We start from the raw sequence: 21973 nt of genomic DNA, 5'->3' as shown, positions 1-21973 counted from the left end.
AGTTCCCATGAAATCTGAAGTTGTTCAAACGACAACAGCGATCCACCTTGAATTAAATCACACAGCCGAGTGAAACCTTGTTGGCTCAGTCACGAAAGGGGCTACTTAATTAATTAATCCAACCCACTTTATTTATAGAGCACATTTAAAAACAACAACGTTTATGAAAGTGCTGTACAAGTCACACAACATAAGATAAAAAAAAAAAAAAAAAAAAAATTTTTTTTTTTTTAATTTTCTTTTTTTTTAAATTTTTTTTCGAAGCTTCGAATTAAAATCGAAGCTCGGCCCCGAAGCTTCGATTGCCAAAAAAAGCTTCGAAGGTCAGCCCTATTGTCAATGATATGTTCTTGTCTCCACGGAGACCAGAGGTCTGAAAATATAATGCATTACGAATCATATTATACACAATATGCCTTGGTGTAGCCGGCATGCATATCATCTGCTACTTTTGTTGAGCCCAGATAAAGTCATTCTAATACTGATATACACAGAGAAAGAGAGAGATGAGAAGGCTTATCTGTTTTCAGACAGTGTTTCGTTCTGCCTTGGGGGTTCTGCTCCATGTCGATTCCAGTATTCCTCGGCTTCTTTAGGCGTGTGTAATCCTACCCTACGGCTGTCCCTGCCCACGATCGATAACAGCGCCGGGTATGCTAGCCTTGGTCTGAGGCCAGACATGAACAATTTCTGCATCACCTCCTTGTAGGGGAGACGCCGAGCGATGGCCTCTTTGCAAAGATCCTCGTAGATAAATATTGAGTGTTCACCATGTTTCAGCTTCCCCCTTTGGATGCGAGCAATTTTAATGATGTCATCTCTTATTGCCGTCTTCCGCAGAGTAACAATGATGACTCTTGGCCCGTTGCTTCTTTGATCCCGAGTACCGATTCTGTAAGCTTGGTCCACTGTCGGCACTGTGTTTAGAAAGTTGTTACCCAAAATCTCTGATAGCACTGTTGGAAAGTTGTCGTCTGCGCAATTGACTGCTTCATCAAGTCCTACAATGCGGATGTTATTTCGCCTGTAGTAGCGTTGGGTTTTGAGTAGCCTCTCCATCGCTTCATCTTTAACATCTTGTATTTTCCTCCGGCATGCCTCTTCCACCCTTTTTATCTCCTTTGTTACCTCTGTCATGCCAACGTTGATGGTGTTCTCGTTCACTTTGACTGCCCGTGTAATATCTGTCACCGTATTCTCCACTGTCGTGATTCGCTCGGACTGTACAGCGACCGCTTTCTTAACTTCTTCTAATTTAGCATCGATGTGTTCGAATTTAGAATCGATGTGTAATTTGAGAGCGACCATCTGTTCTTTCATCAGGATAGTCAGTGAGTTGAAGTCGGGTGGTGTAATTGCACTGCTTGTGTCAGTTGGTGATATGGGTGCAGTGAGGGATCCGATGGATTTGTTTGCAATTATCTTCTCAAAATCACCTGCTTTATCTCTCACGGTACTTTTTCCTGTCGTTCCTGTTATGTTGACATCTATTGTCTCCCTCTCGGGGCCAATAGTCGATGGTCCCGGTGTATTCTCCTCTATATTCCCCTCGTCGGGGCTTGTCACCGACGGATCTGCAGCAACGTCGCCTGTTATTTTTCTTGAACGTGTTTCAATCTGCGCCGTTGGAATTGCTGTTTCTTGTTTCTTTCCAATCTTTTTCTTTTCCTTATCCATGTTGTCTTTTGATATAGTTAGTTGAAGGTCTTATCAATACATACGATGTGGTCTAATCTCTTTTGGTATTGTCCAAATAAGGTTTTTAAACGAAATTAACGTTAACGGGAGCGGAGCTATTACCAAATGCGTGCGCTACATAATGCAGCTAAACCGGAAGTCCTCTTTACTTGAGTTTTTATATTTATTAAAACACTTTTACTTCACTATATAAAAGAAAATCAAAGCCTCTAGGTGGCGGTATACACATGCAAACTGCCAATCGCTCCCACACATGTTGTGGAAGATCATTCACGCGTGGACAACTGGGGCTCTCATCAAGACAAGTTGAGACATAGCTCTACCCTCTTTGGGCATATCTCCCACAGGACCACGAGATTAGCAGTAAATGTCATGAGAATAAAAAATATTATATCAATATTGCTTTCATTCCCAATGGATGTGCATAATATATTGAATCAGACATACATTTCCACTTTCGGTGGAAAACACAGATGCCGTTCCCATAGATTGCTATTGTCCTACTGTATAAAAGCTGTTGGCAGGATGCTTACATAGTTTGAAATGGTGTTAGTGCATCAAGTTATGTCAAGCAATTGCTTTCTAACACTGGCCACCATCGACTATTCGATTTTTATTTTGAAAAGTTACATTTGATCTATCTTCAGGCATGCAAGGGGAGTTGAAGGAGTTTGGAGAGAAAAATGTATCTGGCTGTTCTTTCACTTTGCACTTTTACTTTTGATATTTAAACACATTTTAACACCAGATAAATACTTATGTACATTCAATGTGATCTACAGTACTTCTGCTGAAGTTATTTTCTTATGGGCAACTTTAACTTTTACCAGAGTCATTTTCAAGTAAGATATATTAACTTTGACTCAAATACGTCTTTTAAGTACTTTATACACCACTGGCTGCAGATCAGTGAGTTGCAGTACTCAAGACGGGAGGAAATGAAGGCAGGGATGTGTGTTTCAGCTGCAGGGCGTGAGACGGAGGGCCGGATCTTTGCAATATTGCGGAGGTGGTAGAAGGAGGATTTGACAATTTCGCGGATGTAAAGGTCGAGGGAGAGGGTGGGGTTCAGGATCACGCCATGGTTGCGTGCTTGGGAGGAGAGGAAGACAGTGTAAGTGTCCGGTTTTGAGACTTTGCTGAGGGTGGACTGATGGAGCTGATCAGAAGTTGAGTTATTGAGTTTTCATCCAGAGTTTTATTGCAGACAGACAGGAGTCGATGTGGGAGAGGGGAGGGTTCTGGGTGGATTAGTTTGCTGAGGTGTATCTGAGTGTCATCAGCGTAGCAGTAAAGTCCAGGTTGAAATAGCGGAGAATCCGACGAGAAGGAGGACCGAGTATGGAACCGAGTATGGAATCCTGGGGGACGCCTTATGTGAATGTGGATGTGTCAGAGGAGTGGAAAGTAAATCAATTGTAATTCAAGTACTGAACTTATTTCTTTACACTTTTGTGATACATTTTATGGGAATATTGTACTTTTTACTCAACTACATCTATCTGAACCCATCAGTTACTAGTTATATTATATACTAGTTAATATTTTGTATGGAAAACATGGCAAACATTTATGAAGATTATGTACTTTCAAATTATTTGAAGCCTGTCAACTTTAAGAGCATGCAATCAGAGCCAGCATACTGTAACTGAACCACATACCACTGTAACATAACCTTTAAAGGTCAATGGTTTGAAGTGTGAGGGCAAACATCATGTAGAATGCATACTTTAATTTTTGATACTTAGGTAGAATCTATAATGGCGTCAAACAGTGACCTCTAGGCAAAAGATGACAAAATGGTACTTTGCGCTTTGTTTACAGTTTTTGTCTTTGTCTGATGTGTGGTTTAGATTTCAGTGGGTAGGTGGAGGGGTTGCTACTGATGGCACACTTTAGGCTCTACCAAGAAGGTGAGGAGGTCCTTGAGGACTTAGAGGAGGGCAGTTTCAGTGCTGTTAAGGAGGCGGAAAACAGACTGCACAGACTGGTTCCAAAAAGTTGTTGGAGAGGAGCTGGGTTTGATGTTGTGTGGCAGGGCTATCGACGGAATATGGATAGAGATAAAGAAGAAACAGTGAAAGGCAGAGAGTGAGAGACAGACAGACACACAGACAGACACACAGACAGACAGACAGACAGACAGACATACAGACAGACTGACTGACTGACTGACTGACTGACTGACTGACTGACTGACTGACTGACTGACTGACTGACTGACTGACTGACTGACTGACTGACTGACTGACTGACAGACAGGCACAAACATAGACACAGTGATATAATGATTCTCCTATTATCTTCACTTCCTTCTCTAATCCATAATTAATAAAGGCAATTTGTCACGGCTGGAAATTGGACACAGCTGGGTGATGTGTTCTCCTCCAGCTGGATATAACCATACACTGCAAAAAATATCTACCTGATCAAGTTATTTAACTGTATTAAAACTACAATTACAGTGTGTTCTGTTTTTTCACATACAGTAGTTCTGTATTGGCGATTCAATTCACTGGAAAAAGCACATCTGTTTAATTTAGAACGACCTTATGATGTAATAAAACTGGATAATGTAATAACTTGCAGAATAATGTAATAAATATGTGGAATGGATAATGTAACAACTTTTCAGGATTTAATATACTATTAATATATTTAATTAATATATTAAATTTGCCCAGATAACCTTTATGTGGCAAATACTATTTATGTAGCTATGTGTAATCTCAAATATCATCCTTTGTTTTATGTCGTTCATATACACTTTCTCACTTTCAAGAATCAAGAATCAAGAGGTTTATTTGTCACATACATACCAGGGCATACATATCCTTTAGAGTGACTTTCTATTTTTTAAAGTGACATTTTGTAAAGTGATTGTATTAGCGGTTGCCGCATGAGTGTTGCATGTGTGTGTGTGTGTGTGTGCTCATGTGTACTTGTGAGTGGAGAGTTCAGTGTTCTGATGGCCTGGGGGAAGAAGCTGGGCCGGAGTCTCTCTGTTCTTGCAGCGTGTGACCGTAGGCGCTTGCCTCACCGCAGCAGCTTGAACAGGCTGTTGTTGGGGTGGTGGGGGTCTTTCATTATTCTGCAGGCTCTGGATTCACACACTATTAGCTTAGCTCATACTGAAAAGTTACCCTAATTAACGTAAATTGGACTGCCTTACAAAACTGTTGCATCCCATTTTCATAAAAAAAATATGAAAATATGATACTCTATTTCCAAAAGACATCTTCGACCTAATATCGCTCATATCCTATGTGTCTGAGATGTCTTTGACCTTATATCGCTGTATCCTATGTCTAAGATGTCTTTGACCTTACATCACCCGTATTATGTGTCTAAGCACAATCCAGATGGTAGTTCAAAACTATACATAACATCCAAGGATCTGAAACATGTCTCCGCTCTTTCCAGGATCTATCCAACTGGTACGATCTCCCCGGAACTTCCTTTTTCTTTTCTTTACAAATAAGGGCAGCTTTGAAGGCTCATGGGGTTCCATGGGACAAACCACTGGAGCATCGCCAATTTCACCAATTTTTTTATGACAAAGAGACATCGAGAGGCTTCGTTTCTGACTTTTATCGCCATTTACTTATGTCCTCTCATAAGGACCTCCCCCTGTATACGATTAGGAGAAGGGATGTGCCAGAGTTGGATGTAGATTTTGATTGGGATACAGTCTGGGAGAATATCCGACTATCCTCGCGCAATCCAGATCACCAACAGATTAATCCAAACGGTGCTACCGGAACATTTATGCATATGTACTGGGAATGCCCTCCTGTTGAGTTTTTTGGGGAAAATGTTACTTCTCAGCTCTCAGATATTTTCTCTCTGACCATACCTGTTTCTCCTTCTGTATTGCTACTGAATGACGTGTCTCAATTGCCGACCTCTACACATGTGAAAAGACTGATTCTTGCTGGCCTCACAGCCGCCAAAAAATTGTCAATGTCCTGGGATGGGTGGGGGGAGAGCGAGTGAGTGTCTATGGCTACATGCCTTTTTTCTTTTCTTTCTATTCTCTTTTGGGGGGTGGGGGGTGGGATACCTTGGGGGGGGGGGGGCATAGGGTGGGTGCTTAAATGTCTTTAGAAATGTAATCTTATTTTATAATTTTATATTTTTATAATTTCTATTCTACCGTGTTTCTATACGGGTGGGGTATTTTGGGCCCCTGTCATTGTGGGTCTGATGGTCGTGGGCCCGGACTGGGGGGGGGGGGGGGGGGGCCTGGTTCGGGGTCTCGGCGAGTCGTGGTGTTAAAGAGGCATGATGCTTTGATTGGCTGGGGCGCCGGACTCGGGGTCCTCGCAGGGTGGGGACCGTGGCTGTCGTGACTGGGGATGGTGGGGGCTTCACTATATAGTATATATATATATATTTTTTTTTCTCCTGTTCCTTTCCTTTATATATTTAATTTATATTATAACTATTTCATTTGCATTCATTTGAATTATTATGTGTCTTGTTGTCATTATTGTTCTGTATCTGGTGTTACAGGGTATGTTCACATTCCGAATTAAAACCAATGGGCACCATTACCTATTGTCCGGCAGCGTGGCTACATGAATAGAGCTCAACACTCAACGGTCAAGGCCGTTGTCGGAAAGTGGTGTTGTTTTTCAGCCGGGGGCACTTTGTCCTCTGGACATGTCAGTAACAATGCCTCTGTTACGGTGATAGGGACACCGTATAGCTGCAAGTGCCGTCTTTTGGATGACACGCTAAACCGAGGTCCTGACTGAATTTGGTTGTTAAAGAACCCAGTTCGTTAAGAGTAGGGGGTTCCCCGACGTTCCTGGCCAAATTCCCAATCAGGTCTCTGACATCAATCCCTGTCTCCTGAGCCCTTCAGCCATTGTGTAGTGTGATGTGTGCCTGGTGCCAGTGTATGGCAGCCATTGAGCCTGCGTAGCCCAAGGTTGGGTGCTACCAGTGGTGGTGAAGGAGGCAATTTCCACCCTACATTGTGGGGAGCACTTTGACTCTGAGAAAAGCGCTATATAAATGTAATCTATTATTATTATTATTATTATTATTATTATTATTATTATTATTATTATTATTATTATTATTATTATTATTATTATTATTATTATTATTATTATTATTATTATTATTATTATTATTATTATTATTATTATTATTATTATTATTATTATTATTATTATTATTACCTGTGTTGGTGCTTGTGAGTTTTTGTCGCAATATTGGTTTTATTTCAAGACCGGTGTCACCTTCAACTTTCCTGGAGTTGGGCGCTACTACAGATGAAAAGTTGTAGTTGAGGAAATAGCATCTACACAACAGGACAATAGGATTCAGGTTAAAATAGATGAAATGTATCTTTAAATCACTTGTGAGGATGGACCTTTTTCTTTTTTTACAGTGTACTAGAGCAGTGCTAGGGAGCCGGGGAGAAGGGCTCTTTTTATAGACCCAGAACACCAACAGATCAATAGTACTGACACAGGAGCCATGGTATCACTACACTACACTTCCTGAAGAGGATCTAAGGTCACTTCTCCCTGATGCTGCAAGGTTACTCATATAGACATTATAGTAGTCAAGTCAAATGCTGTTTGTAGTCTGTAGTCTGTTCTATTCCAACCTGTCATTGTATCTCTACTCTGCCCTACCCTATCCCTCTCTACTATACCCCCTTATACTCTACTTCTCTACTTTGCTCGGCTCTATTCTACTCTACTATCCTCTGCTGTGCTCTGCTCTACTCTACTCTATCCCCCTCTACTCTACTCTCCTTCCTTCTACTCAACTCTCCTTCCTTCTACTCAACTCTCTTCCCTTCTTCTACACTACTCCAGCTCTGCCATAAGTGGTGTTCAAAACATGATTCTATTATATTCTGTATCTATTCTACATGAATCTCCTGTGTTCTTCCAGGTCAGTGTTGAAGGGTGTTCAGTACGAGTATAGTATCCAGGTGGAGGCAGAAGGTCTGCTCAGTGAGCTGTCCCCTCCGCTACTCCACACACATGGACAGACCTACTGCAGCGATGGACACATACAGAGGTCAGCTGCTGTACATACTGTATCCTCATGTAACATAATGCTTCCTATATGTATATTGTGTGGTAGTAGTGATGATGATTGATTGATTGATTTGAATTCTTTATTGGTCATGTAAATGTCCTGTATATGTGAACAGCCTCACCTGGAGGCACCAGAGTGCAGGTGTACAGTGTGTGTGAGTGTGCGCTGGCATTGGCGACAATGATGAGGATGATGGTGATAATGGTTATAATGAGGATGATTACGACGGTAATGTTGACAATGATTATGAGGACTAACAGTGATGATGATGATGATGATGATGATGATGATGACTAGCGATGATGATGATGTTGATGACGACGATGAATGATGATAACTAACAATGATGATGACAATTATGTTCTGTCCTCTTCTCCTCCTACAGGCATGAAGAGTGTGATGATGGTAATCTACTGGATGGTGACGGCTGCTCTAAGAAGTGTCAGAAGGAATCAGGCTTTAACTGCAATGGTAAGTCCACTGTCCCGAGAGGACGATATATAATCATCCTCTTCATACAGCTAGTAAATATATACAGGGCTTTGTGTAAATTGTCCTGTGAGCTTCTCTCTATTCAGTTTTCTCCTGATGTGTTTTTTTCCCCACTGTACTGGTCTTCAGTCTAACACAGTGGTTCTCAAACTGTGGTACGTGTACCACTAGTGGTACTTGGTGGTACTGCTGGTGGTACTTGAAAACATTTACAAAAAAGCACAAAAAAAAATAATAAAATAAAATAAAAAATAATCCTATAATAATCCCCCCCAGAAAAATTTACTTTGCATTTGATATATTGAAAATATTTAACTTTTTGTGTGTATTTTTTAACAATAATTTGTGATGCCATCACACAAACTGGCATTTAAAGGGTAAACATTAAAAAAAAGTATTGAATATGTGTTTTCTTTTCTTTTTTACAATAATTTGTGATGCCCATCACAAACACTGGCATTTAAAGGGTAAAATTAAAAAAATTCCTGCACCAGAATGCAGGAAATTAAGTTTTTGTAACAAAATAATTGTGTGTGTGTGTGTGTGTGTGTGTGTGTGTGTGTGTGTGTGTGTGTGTGTGTGAGAATGACAGACAATTGCTTGCTGTGTGAGAGAGAGAGAGAGAGAGAGAGAGAGAGAGAGAGAGAGAGAGAGAGAGAGAGAGAGAGAGAGAGAGAGAGAGAGAGAGAGAGAGAGGGAGAGGGAGAGGGAGAGGGAGAGGGAGAGGGAGAATTAAGTACATTTGCTGAAATACAGTTGTTCTTAATTTTCTCACATGCTATGTGAGAATGTTAGTTATTATGTTCTCAATGCCCCTTGCATTGTATGAGTTGTGTGGAAGCGTTTGCTAGTTCTAGTGCTATCCCTTTGTACATTGTGGCTGTGTCTGACAAAAGTTAACAATAAATAATGGTATTAGGAATACATTTGCCTCCTGCGTGAACTGTGCATAGCTGAATAGACTGTATTTTAACACCGGTCATATGGTGGTACTTGGAGAGCCAGCTACGTTCTCAGGTGGTACTTGGTGTAAAAAGTTTGAGAACCACTGGTCTAACAGAAGGGTAAACCCAAGATGTCCCAGAAGTTAGTTTTTATACTGTATTGTCAGTTGTATTTCAACATTACATATTAGATTATATTAGATATGTTGCTATGGAATCAGGCTTTCGTCAGCTTGAAATAAATAATTTCACTAAGTTAGCTAAAAAGTTAAGAAGCCATTTCCATTTCCATCAATAACTTTAAGTTTTAGTGCTGTGATTCTAATGATCCTGGGTATTTTTAAGCTTCTGGCATGATACAGGGAGGAAGTAAGCAGAGAAATATGAAACTAGTAATCTCTGATACTTGAGTACATAGAACTTGTGATATTATATCCCCCACCTTTTTTTGGTAATCACCCGACACAAAAACATGTGAGAATGGTTAGCATTCTCTTCACAAAATTTTCTCCAGCATTTTATCGTTTTACTATTTTGATTGTATATCCGGGGTAATGAAATATCAAGTCTGTATTTTCCAGGCATATTCTTTTCAACAGTCAGAATTTCAAGATGTCCCAGATTGGACCTAATCAAACCAAGAACCAGATCAGTGGGGATTACAATTAGGCCGTCCTGAGTCTCTGAATACAAATAAACACTTGGACTGCAAGTTGGATTGATTAAATACAGTTTGTCCCAGACTTTCAACAAATTCACATCAGGAATATGAAGCCAATTGATGATGCGCTGGTTGTAGAGCAACATGCTTTTCCCCCCCGAAAATCAATGTAAGAATGTTTTTTTTTATTTCAACATTGTTGTCATGTTTCATTAAATACATTTTATTTAAATTAGAAACACCCTTACACCAGCCAGCCAGCCAGCTGTCCATAGTAAAGTAGGTTGCAGTGACCCGTAAAGACATGTGCTCCTGACACTTGTGCAATGCCCCCAACACCGGCTGGTTGGAGACCACACCTTGTTATCTTGCAACGCCGGTTCGAATCCCGTCAGGGACGTTTGTTTTTCTCCACCCTTGGCGATCCTTTTGTCCTCTCCACATGTAAAGGGTTACGGAAAGGATCACTATGTTTTACGGTTATGGGGAATGGCAAGGAGTTTGTTTTTGGTGAAGTTTAGGTATGAACATCTATTGTATCAGGAAGAATGGAAAACAGGTTTATAACCATTTGCCCTATTAGCAATGATGTTGTCGGTAGAGTCCTTCTCAGCACAATAAATGCTGTTCTTCATACTGGTTACCTGCAGCTCTGGCTAGTCAGCCACAAAGCAAAGTCAATCTGGCCACGTTCCAGTCTGTCTAAGCCCTGGAATTATGCGGAAAACCTACTTTGGGTGCACAGTGCAGCAAAGGATCTAAGGCTAGCTTTCCTCTGCAGTCCTGGGTCAGGAGGTTAAATACTCTATCTGGAGTATAATGTCACATCTGTTGGCAAGATTGCCTTACTGGTGGTTCTGTTCGGTAATTCAGGAATTTATGAAATTTTTTACAATTCGTTAACCGTTAAGCTTTTGACACAAGCACCCCCCCCACATGTGGCCGTTTAAAAATGGGTTTCAAATGTTTTATGAAGCTGTAAATGATATGTTTTACAGTTGTCTGTAAGCGTGGGAACAAAACCGAGCTGTATTTCTGAGTTATGATGGGATCTGAGACATGTTAAATTCTTTCTACCCTCCAATAATATGTCCATATAATACCTAATTTACACCAAAACCGTGCATTTTAAATGGCAGTAAAACAGATGAAATAGCATGGCCAAGACAAACAAAGATGCCCCAGGGAAAAGTCCCATGGCGTTCCAGTCACCGCAGGACAACAGTACTTATAATGTCTGCACCCTTGCCCAGTCTCAGGCATGCAGACAGGCCACAACAGAAGCTCCACAGTACCATGTGCAAGGCAGGCAGTCCATCTCAGACATCCATTGTAAGCAGAGGGATGAGAGCACATCCGTAAGATTTAACATTCTGCTGAAATTCTGTTTTCCACTCTGTCAGAAGCAGCATTCTAAAATAGACCGCAAGCGCCCAGAGACATGGGTGCAGATTCCCAGTCAGATGTCTTTGCACATGCTATACTACAATGATGATGATGGTGACAATGATGACGATGATGATGATGATGATGATGATGATGATGATGATGATGATGATGATGATGATACTACTGTTAATATTGATGATGATCAGTGGGTCACTTGTTCAGATTTAACAAAGCAGGTTTAGCTAAATAAATGTTAGTTACTTAGTTTTCCCAATGTTAGACCTAAATTTTACTATAGTCACGAGATCACCATCACCGGTCTAAAGCAAGCAGAATGTAGAGAACCCTTGAATACGTTTTAAATTAACTGAACTTTGGCCAATTAAAAGCAGCATTCTTTAAACACAGTAAAGACACATCATGTTCTACATGCAGGTTTCTTTGTTCATTCTGTGATTGTGATAATGATGACGATAAACAACAAAATAAATAAATACATTAACGTTAAATTAAATTCATAGTATTTATTTACCAAGGAGGACGATGTACCACTGTATTTTAAGGTCTGCACCTTAAAGAGGTCTGAGGTCTAAAGCATGCAGACAGGCCACAACATAAGCAACATAAGCTGACTCTAAGACAGTCAACTGTAAGCAGAGATATGAGAACTTGTCAACATGTATTGTGTAACATGTAACACCTTAATATAATAGTTTAAAAAGGTCAGCAGTACAACATTGACAAGAAAGACTTAATCTTGACTCAATTTTAATATCCCCAGTGGCGAACCACATAGCGCGCTCAGCCGCGACACGGCCGACCCGGGTTCGACTCCCGAACCCGTCGTTATTTGCCGAATGTCTTCCACCCACTCTGTCTCCCATTCCTCCTCTGTCTCTCTCTACTGGACTGCCCAGTAGCAATAAAGCGATAAAACGCCAAAAAAAAATCTTAAAAATAAAAATAAAAATAAAAATTGTTGAACAGTGGTAGCCTTAAGGTTATAGCAGCAAGCTTATGACCGGAAGGGCGGCAGTTCAAATCTCCACTCCCTCAACAACTACTATATAAGTGCCCTTGAGCAAGGCTGCTCTGTGGTGGTCTGGTCATTGCTGCAGCAGTTAGCACTGTTGCCTCACATCAAGAAGACCCTGGGCTTGAACCTGACAGGATGGTTTAACAATAGGTTCTGACCCAGAGCCAGAGCTGACCCAGTATTTTGTTTTGTGAAAAGAAAAGTTAGAGAATTGTCAAATGCCATGGTGATGATAGGCTTTTCCATCACCACTATGTAATGTACATATGGGAGTTTGATACCAGTGGTAACCACATGATAGGCCATGTGTAATTGTTGGATGAGATACGTAGACTTTTATCTCTACAGTGTAAATATGTAAAAGGCACTTAAATACAGTAACACCATGACTAACACTATCCCAGGTCTGTTTTATCCATGGATCAGCTGTGTAAAGAGGGTATTAAGCAGTAGAATACAGCCTTCAGTAGGACGTGAGAAGTGTATGGTGCAGGGTGGGACCACCGCATAAAGATGGGAATAGTGCAGCACTATTGATGTATCCTCCTTTTCAAAGCAGGAGGCCATTTGAGTCAGATTATTATCTTCTACGTTACCACATGTGCAGCGGTGATTGGCTGTTCTCACGTGTGTATACACAGAGGCTCCCCGGGTTCTTCTGTAACGAGGTGACTGATCCCCATAACTTTTTACACCTAGTGGCCGTGATGATGAGTACATGTAAGTGTTCCAACCACCGCTGCATCTCAAATGAGGAAGACGCAATTTTGTATTTATAGGTAGAAAACAGGTGGGATCTTCTGAATTGACCTCTAATGGTGTGGTAGCAGAGTGCTTTGTCTGTACTGTGTGTGGATAGGAAGTGCACACACAGACCGCATCAGATCCACTGTGTGGATGGCATTATACTCTCTAGATCTATTTACACCACAGTCACTCTAGCATAGACCCCATCAGGGGCTACCAATTAATGGCATCGGCCAATGATACGGTGTACATTTCACGTCAACAGCATGCCTTCCAACACAGCAATAGGAACTTGCATTATTTCGTACACTACAGGTCCTTGCGCCTGGTGCAGCGCTCATGCCACATGGTGACGAGGGTCCGAAGGATTTATGCCGTTGGAATAACGAGTTGGACATGTTTTACCTGTTTGTATGAAGCTGAGTGCAAAGGTGTGGTTTCTCCCAGGCTTTTTGCTTCATGCTTGTGATAATCCCGCTCATATTTCTCCACACTACTTACTAATTAGCCAACCGTAGTCTCAGTCTTCTAGTTTAGGCTGAAGTTTGCAATGTCAAACGTAACGTAACATTCAGAAAGTATACCTTGTTATGACAAAAGTATTTGTACTGCAAAACACACCTTGTTTGTTTTCTTGATCTTGTTTGTATTCAATGTTTTAACACATATACAAACAAAACAGACAAAATCAAGACATCAGATATGCACAACAACGACAAATAATAAAAAAATAAAAAAATAAAATAAAATAAAAAGAGAAAATAAAATAAAAAAGCAAGACAACCAGTCACTCTTTTGTGCCTCCTACCAGTGTTAAACATATAAAAAATATCAACAAAAAATATATATATAGTAGACACAAAGTCTTTTTGAGACAGCTTCCCAGTTCGGGCCGCCCTGCGTTTTCATAGCGTATGCTCTCCATGTGTAGCATATTGATGAGTTCTGTCAAACAGGTTTGGAAAAGTGGTACTCTTTCTTTGTTCCACACCATTAAAATAATGCATTTCTTTGCAATTACCATGCCATACCGTATAGTCTGTATCTCAGAGTGACTGAGTGTTGTCATGTTTTGTGACCAGCCAAAAATAGCCACTACTGGATCTGGGGGAAAGTCATGGGTATAAATATGTGAGTAACATTGGAATACCTCACTCCAGAACCTGTGGAGCTTCGAGCAAAACCAAAAGAGGTGACCCAGTGAGCCCTCAGCAGATACGGTACACAATACACAATCTAGTACAAGAATAGTGAAGTATATGTATCACCTTAAATTGAATTAACTGATGTCTGGAATTAATGGAACAAGAGTGGACACTGCGGAGGCCCTCATCCCAGGTGTCCATTGGAATGTCCACCTGAATATCTCTCTTCCAAGAAAGACTCCCTTAAGCATTGTGTAGATGGAATACAGTGTTCTGTAAATTAGTCTACAAACTTGGATATCAGGCCTTTGGTATTGGGCTCTGTAGTCATGAGGGAATATATCACGGCGTACATCAGTATATACGTTACAAAATGTGGAACATTTAAACGAACACAGTTCCAGATTTGTAAATACCGAAATAAATGAGTGGGGGGGAGATCATATGTATGCTGGAGTTGGGAGAATGAGGCAAAATGACCATCTATGTAAAGGTTCTATATCGTACTAGCTTCCGCTCAGCGTCATTCTGCACATATCTCACTTCGTGCATATGCACTGAATAAAAACTCACAATGTACCTTTACATACCAACATTCGTCTGGCCACACCCCTATCCACTACCTTCATAAGCAGGTGTGTGGCCCCACACTCGCCTTCTTCTTCACTTTCACCACAAGAGAGTGCCTGTATACCAATCACTTGACAAGGGTATTAAGCTGAAGAAAGTTGAGTTATGTGTTTAAATTTTTTCTTGCTTTTTTCTTTCTCTCATACTTTTACAAAGAAAAAAGCTAAGTCATAATGTTTACCTCGGAGGGTCGCGCTAGCAACGTTACCCTTCACCAGCGGTTCTTCATTTCCTCCTCTGCCGTACGTCTTGGAGCGGGGTTGACGCCACTGTCGTGGACGGCATCCGCGCCCGGTAGGCGTCCGGTGGGTAGTTTGCCTCTCCAAGGAGCTGGTGCACCAGCGCCGTCTCCTGTGAGATGGCCTGGTTCCTGCTCTGGTTCCTTTGCCGCCGGAGAGTCATCCGCTGTTGGGTGGCCGGCTCCTCTGGTGGCGGAGGATTTGAGACGCAAGCTTTTTGCGTCTGCTCGCTCCCGTCGTAAGATGGTGGCTTGTAGACGCGAACGGCCTGGTTTTGGGGAGTTGCTGGAGCCGGATGAGGATGTGTCTGCTTCTCCGTGGCCGATGGAAACTGAGGACTACATGGTAGAGGCAGATGGGTTCTTGTTTGACGCCCCGGTGGAGACATGTCCGCCTCCCGTCCAGGTTACACTGGCGGGGGGTGATAGGTCTCCTTGGGGTCCCTCGTACGCTGATGTTGGGTTAGAACCTCCGACTCAGCGGCGGGATGCCCTGCTATCAGCCACATCGGAATGTGGCTCTGCGATGTCCAGTAGTCTGCCGCATGTGAGGGACGCGAGCTCGGTGGGGGAAAGTATGCAGGGGGAACTGCGTGCTTTGTTCCCCGAGCTCATGGCGGCAGCGGCAGTCGCAAACGGCGTGCCGCTGCCGCAGCCACTGCCTGTTCCTGTCCCTGATGATCTCATAGGTCATTTATGGCAACGTTGTCCTGTGAGAGAGACGGGCGGTGTCTGCCCATTTTTCCCCTCGATGGAGGCCTACGTCCGTCAGGGACAGGTGGTCTCCCACATCACGGGCCTCACCCCCGCCTACGTGCGAGTCACGAGGGTGGTGGGTTTGGTAGAAGGTATGAAGGAGGGGGTGCCTCGGCTTGATATGCCGATGGCAGCTCTCCTTTGTCCTGAGGTGGTGTGGGAGCCTTTACGGAGCCGGTTCCCCATGGGAAATCGGCGAGGCGGTTGGCTTACTGGAGTGACCAGTCATTCATCTCCGCGACTCAATCTCTGGCTGCCACGTCTAACATCGCGCAGCTGGCGAGATTCATGTCCGGGATAATGACGGGCGGTACGGAGCTGACCGAAGTGCAACGTGATCAGCTCGCCCAGGCAACAGGGGCCATCCTGCATCTGATCCAGCTGCAGGCCGTCGCCGCTGGGAAAGTACGCGCCCTGGCCACTCTAGCCCAGCGCCATCTTTGGCTGGAGCAGGCGCGTGTGCCGGAGAGGAAGAGGACTCCACTTCTGACGGCACCCCTCTCCGATGTTGTGCTCTTCGGGTCGGCGTTGCAGCTGATGACCTCAACCTGCAGGGAAATGCAGGAGGAGCGGTCCGTGCTCCAGCCTCATTTCCCCCCGTCCGATGTCGCCGGTGGAGTCAGACGGAAGGCTCGTCGTCGAGGTTCCGCCGCCGAAGCCGCCGCTGCTACCACCGCCACTGCTGGCCCTTCAGCGAAGAAGGCCAGGAGGAGAGAGGGCGCGTCGGCCACTGCAGCCGGCCCATCCACGCTCGGAGGTGACGGTAGGGATCGTCGAGACCAGCCTCCAGTCCTTTACCGTCCCTCCGGGGCTCCCCGGGGTGGCAATCCCTGAGCGGCTTGTGGCAGGCGTCGCTAGTGACTTTTTCCCTCTATTGGTTCCCCCTGTTCCCTTCCCGGCCCAACATATGATTTTTGTCTAAATAAAAGGTCCCTCCTAGGAGGGACTGTATTTTGTTACAAACTGTATGTTTATTCACTACATATGATGGGGATACGATGTGTGAACCTTCGCTAGTGTGGGTTTGATAGGAGGGCTAGACTTATAGTCTTGTTGGTCGCTACATTTCATGTTATAGAGCTTAAGCAAGGCCTGCAGCTTACTGTACACTCGGTTGAAAAAGGTTTTTTCTGCCTCGACCTGAAGATTAGGTTCTTCACATAAAGGTAGAGGTTAGTTGTGTGCTCTGTTGCTTAAACAGTGATATTGAGCCGCAACACTGTTGTGTTGGTCTGCAGTAATGCTCGTGTGTGTAAAGGTACCGCGGTCTTTCAGGCCGCTCTCTCTATCAAATCTTCTGTGTCTTGCAACATAAACACGGGTGTCAGGTTCACACATATAAAACTTTGGCCTTGTTATAAACCCTGTTCACAGACTTGTCTGTGGCTAGCGTGTTTGCGCTGTTCATTAGCATACTGGCTACTTAAGGTATCATATGGCTATTTGTTGTTGTCGTATTCGAGGGTTGGGCTTGCGTGGGGGTACCGGATAAACCCCTCCTTCCCTCTTCTGATTGGTCAGGGGGGTTTTGACCCTCTTTTTCATTCAGTGCGGCCAAGCTGTTAGGCAGCTTGGCACGGGAGGGGGGAGGGTTTCCCTGACTCCGCACCTATCACGGGCAGTTGAGTCATGGGATTCCCCCCGTCATAGAATACATCACTGGGCACGTTTCTATTTGACGACAGCTTCCGTGAGTTTTTTCAGACCCATGTGTGGTTCTGTTATTGTCAAGTTGTCGGGGCAGAGCGTAGGAAATTGGTGTTCTGCTACGCTCGATATATGTGTAACTTGAGTCTGTTGGTCACATGGCTCAATGTTACCGTGACTTTTCAATTCATGGCTCACGTGGGAAGTCTCTCTGGAGGATTCCCGTCTCCTCCCTGTGGTGAGGTTGGCGGGATGTAAAAATGAAAAAGAATTTCCCTCAGCCGCGTCACGTGGGATTCATGTCGGTCTGTGTTTTTCTTTCTTTTTTAATAAAAAAGAGGAAAGAACACGAAGCACGACGGCTCCTTGTCGTTCTCCCAGGCGACTTGGAGGAACAATGTCTGGTGTCTTGTTGGACTATCCATTGATGTGTTTGGGTCTCGACGCGTACATAGTGCTGGCTCGGGGTGTTTCTGATAAGAATCACGCATGAGGCTGGTACGCCTTGGTTGCTCGTTATTAAAACAGCATTTTTATAGGGCAACTGGGATGGAGGTTTTCTCTTCTGAGCGCCTGTTACTAGGTCTCAACGGATTCTCGTTCATATCTGGGGGATGTTAACGGAATAGATCAAAACATAGGTAGAGGGGTCTCACGCCCTTGGGGTGGGCCACTGAGCGCGGTACGAATGGGACCGTCTGGGTGGCGCCCTCTTTAATGTTTTAGATCGACACACGTACCTACCCCCTCTCTTGGAGTGGGGATGTCGGCGTGATTAGGGCACGGGACTGGTTCTGGTCACGCTGGTCCAGGTCAGTTAACCCGTTGTCCGCCGGGGACGCAGATCTTCTGTTCTGGTACCCTGAGGGACTTGTGCTTTTTTCAGGGGGAAAAATGCCGGGTCGGCCCGGGTGTCACAGGGTTGGGCGTTATGGAGACCCTTTTGTTGGGTACATGTTGTACCCTGTGCTATCATAAAGGGGCTGGTTCTCCATTCTTTTCGCCCCTCTCTTACGCATGGCGAAGAGGGGGCTGTTGGGGTGGTCTTATGGACCTCCTCTGGCATCCCTGTGTGCTTGCCGGTCCGCCGGGCCCGGTCCGAAGTTGTGTTTCGTCGACACGTAGGCCTGGGATAACCCCTTTTTGAAAACTGAAACACTTGTACTGCGGTATAGCCAGTGTATACCCGCAGGTGTGTTTTGGAGTTTTTTCTTGAGGGGTTATAGGAACAACCACCGCATATGGTACCAAGAGGGTGGTTGATTCCCTGGTGTGTTGGAGCGGAGTCAACTCCCGGGTTACCCGGTTGAGTGTGCCCCTGCACGTTCATGACGTCTGCCAATCGTGTCAGCCTTCTCTGCCTCTGCCCCTCTGGAGAGTCTGGGTTTTTTGGTGGAGGCTTTGTCATGGTGCCCAACAATGCCAGCATATGCCCCTTCCACCGGGGTGCTGTTTTCAGTTGACCCCTTTGGCGCCTGTCTCGTCCGCAGTGCTCCAGGCTCGGGTCAAGTGCCTGCTGCCTGGATTGAGGTATCGACCTCTTCTGGAGGTCATCTCCCCGGTGCGCTGCCTGCTTCCGCTGTAGTGTAGCCTCTTGAGTGCTTCGAGTTACAGCCATGCCGACTGCCTGAGTATGCCAGGGTCAGTGTGCCAGGCGGCGTGCTAGTGGGGGGAAGGGCCCGCTCTTGGATGGGCCCTGTCCGAATACGCTGGCGATGTGGGGGGCGGTGTCACTAGTGACCGCCTGGTGAGGTCTTGATGCTGTGGCGTCGTTGACCTCTCCGGGCCCCCTTTTTCCGGGGGATCCAGTCCCTTCAGTGGGTCTGGGTCTTCCTTCGCGCTCCGCTGCTACGGCCTTGCCACGGGGTTGAGTTTGCTCTTGACCCCGTGATTTTGGGGTCGGTAACGAGGTTTGTTCCTTCCGTTCGTTCCCTGGTGGCATGCGGGTTGTGCGTGTGCGTAGTCGTGGGGTCAAGCCACGGTCTGCTCACCCTGTGCATTGAGTTGCTCGAGTTCCTCTTCGCACGGTCGGATCCGTCTCCCTCCCGTCCTCCAATAGGGAGGGTATCCTCCATTAGGGAGGGTCGGGGGGCTCGGTCCTCCCCGGTTCTGATGGTTGTGGGGGGCCTCAGTGGGGTACATTTGTCGAGCTTCAAGCTCCCGCTCAGCTCCCGTTGTGCAGAATGACGCTTAGCGGAAGCTAGTACAATATAGAACGATAGGTTATGAATATAACCGTAGTTCTATGAGTACTAATGACGCTCAACGTCTAGACGCCACTGCAGCCTTTGATCTTGCCTTGTGGTGAAAGATTGGGAAGGAGGCGAGTGTGGGGCCACACACCTGCTTATGAAGGTAGCGGATAGGGGTGTGGCCAGACGAATGTTGGTATGTAAAGGTACATTGTGAGTTTTTATTCAGTGCATATGCACGAAGTGAGATATGTGCAGAATGACGCTGAGCGTCACTAGTACTCATAGAACTACGGTTATATTCATAACCTATCGTTTTCTATAGAGACTATTCTATCTGTTATGACAGATGGGAGTACAGACCGACGTCTCTGGTCATTTAAAAAGGTTTCTAATCTGGTAACATATTTTCAAGGAGTTCTTTCTCATGAAGTTGTCTCTTGGACCAGGTTTCCATGATGCCAGTTACCCAGGTGGGGTATCTCCCAGGCCTTTCTGTGTGGAGTTTGCATGTTCTCCCCGTGCTCGCAATGGTTTCCCCCGATAAGATAAACCCAATGGAAAAACATGCACAACAACAGATTGCTAACGCTGTGGCGTCCTTGATGAAGACGGGCAGGAGCACTGGGATTGGTCCCCGGGGCGCGGCTCACGTCAACGCCCTATCTGCTCCCGGCTGACCATGGGGGGAAGGACGACGGGATGGGTCAAGTGCAGAGACTCAATCGCATTAGGCGACACAAGAAAAATTGCATGTGTGTGTTCCTGTGTGTGTGTGCCACCCATCGCATGGGTGTGTCGTTTGCATGCCAAATAAAGACTTCCTAAGTCCTGCATTATTATTATAGTGGCCCCAAGGGAAATTTTTGTTACAAAGAGAAGTGCTGGGAGAGAGATACTGCTAGCATTCTGTTCTATGGCTAGCCATGCAGGGGTGGTAGTGGTGGTCTCACCAGGGTATGAGTCCTGCCAGTAGACCAGAGCTCTTGCATTAGCTGCCCAGTAGTAATATTGAAACATGGGTAAGGCAAGGCCTCCCATATTTGTAGGCTTGCACAGGTGATAAAAAAAATACAGTGTGTTTTGTATCCCCAAATAAAAGGCATACTAAGCGTGTCAAGGGTCTTAAACATGCTTTTGTTAAAATAATTGGCAGGTTTTGGAACAGATATAAAAACCTGGGTTTATAAAAAGTGAAAAGACAATCAATTGTATCTGTAATTCTAAAAGGCAGGTTCTGAAGGAATCCTGGATTCAGACAGTAAGTGGCATAAATTCACTCTTTTGCCAGTTCATAGTGTATCCAGAGAGTCTGCCAAATCTCTCAACAAGGTCTAATAAAGGTGGTACTGTAGATATTATTCTGGGCATGACAGGTAAACAATCATCATCATCCGCATATAAAATACATGTAGTGCTCAATTCCACCTAGTTTCATAGGTATAATGGAAGGATGGTTTCTAATGCTAATAGCGAGAGGTTCGATTGCAATGGCAAAGAGCAATGGAGATAATGGGCAGCCTTTGCGTGTACTACGGTGAAGGGCGAAGGGTGTACAGTAAATTTATTGCGGTTGGTCAGGACTGATGCGGGGGGGTGGGAATATAGCATTGCAACCCACGAAGCAAAGTCCCTTCTCAAACCAAACTCTATCACAGACTGAATATAGTTATACTCAACTTGGTCAAAAGATTTTTGTGCATCGAGGACCAAAATAACAGTGTTTGTATTTTTGTCATATTTGCCATATGTGATGTTCAGTAGTCACCGAACATTGAAAAAAGAAAACCTCCCACGAATAAAACCGGTTTGATGTGGATGAATTGTGGCCGTTATACATTTATTGAGCCTGTTGGCCAGAATTTTGGTGAACACCTTTAACTCGTTTCCAAGGAGGGCAATAGGGCGGTACGAGGAGGGGTCCGTTTCCTCTTTGCCTTTTTTTTTTTTAAATTAAAGATATATTAGCTGTGTAGAGAGAATCAGGCAAGCTTTCAGTTTGCATGGAATGTTTAAACATCTGCAACATTAAGGGAGCAACATATGCAATATATTCTTTATAGAATTCTATAGAAAAAGCATCAGGGCCGGCAGCTTTATCATTAGGGAAGCCTTTGATTGCTGTAAACACTTCCTGCATTCAGTGTGTTACGTGCAGCTTCGCTCAGTTTTGCGAGTGGTAGAGAGTGGATGAAACTGCTAATGTCTGATTGGCTAGCGGTGCTCTGTGAGGTATAGAGCTTCTCATAATATATAATTTTTTTTTATCCACTTTTTCTCCTCCTTTTTTCTGTTTTTCTCCCATCCCAATTTAGTCGTGCCAATTCCC

General features: G+C 44.3%; 1 protein-coding gene across 1 annotated transcript in view; it reads left to right on the top strand.

Moving 5' to 3' along the window:
• Positions 1 to 21973, top strand: part of pappa2 (pappalysin 2) — a gene marked incomplete at both ends in the record, with an annotated part of 373122 nt that overhangs the window by 127067 nt on the left and 224082 nt on the right. The window contains 2 exon segments of the mRNA XM_084327732.1: positions 7618 to 7746; positions 8153 to 8238. Coding sequence (XP_084183858.1) covers positions 7618 to 7746; positions 8153 to 8238 — 215 coding nt within the window.

The sequence above is a fragment of the Notolepis coatsorum genome, assembly GCF_963971535.1.
Source record: "Notolepis coatsorum genome assembly, chromosome: 13".
Taxonomy (NCBI): Eukaryota; Metazoa; Chordata; class Actinopteri; order Aulopiformes; family Paralepididae; genus Notolepis; species Notolepis coatsorum.
Note: the sequence above shows the minus strand (reverse complement) of the source record. Positions and strands in the feature narration are given on the sequence as shown.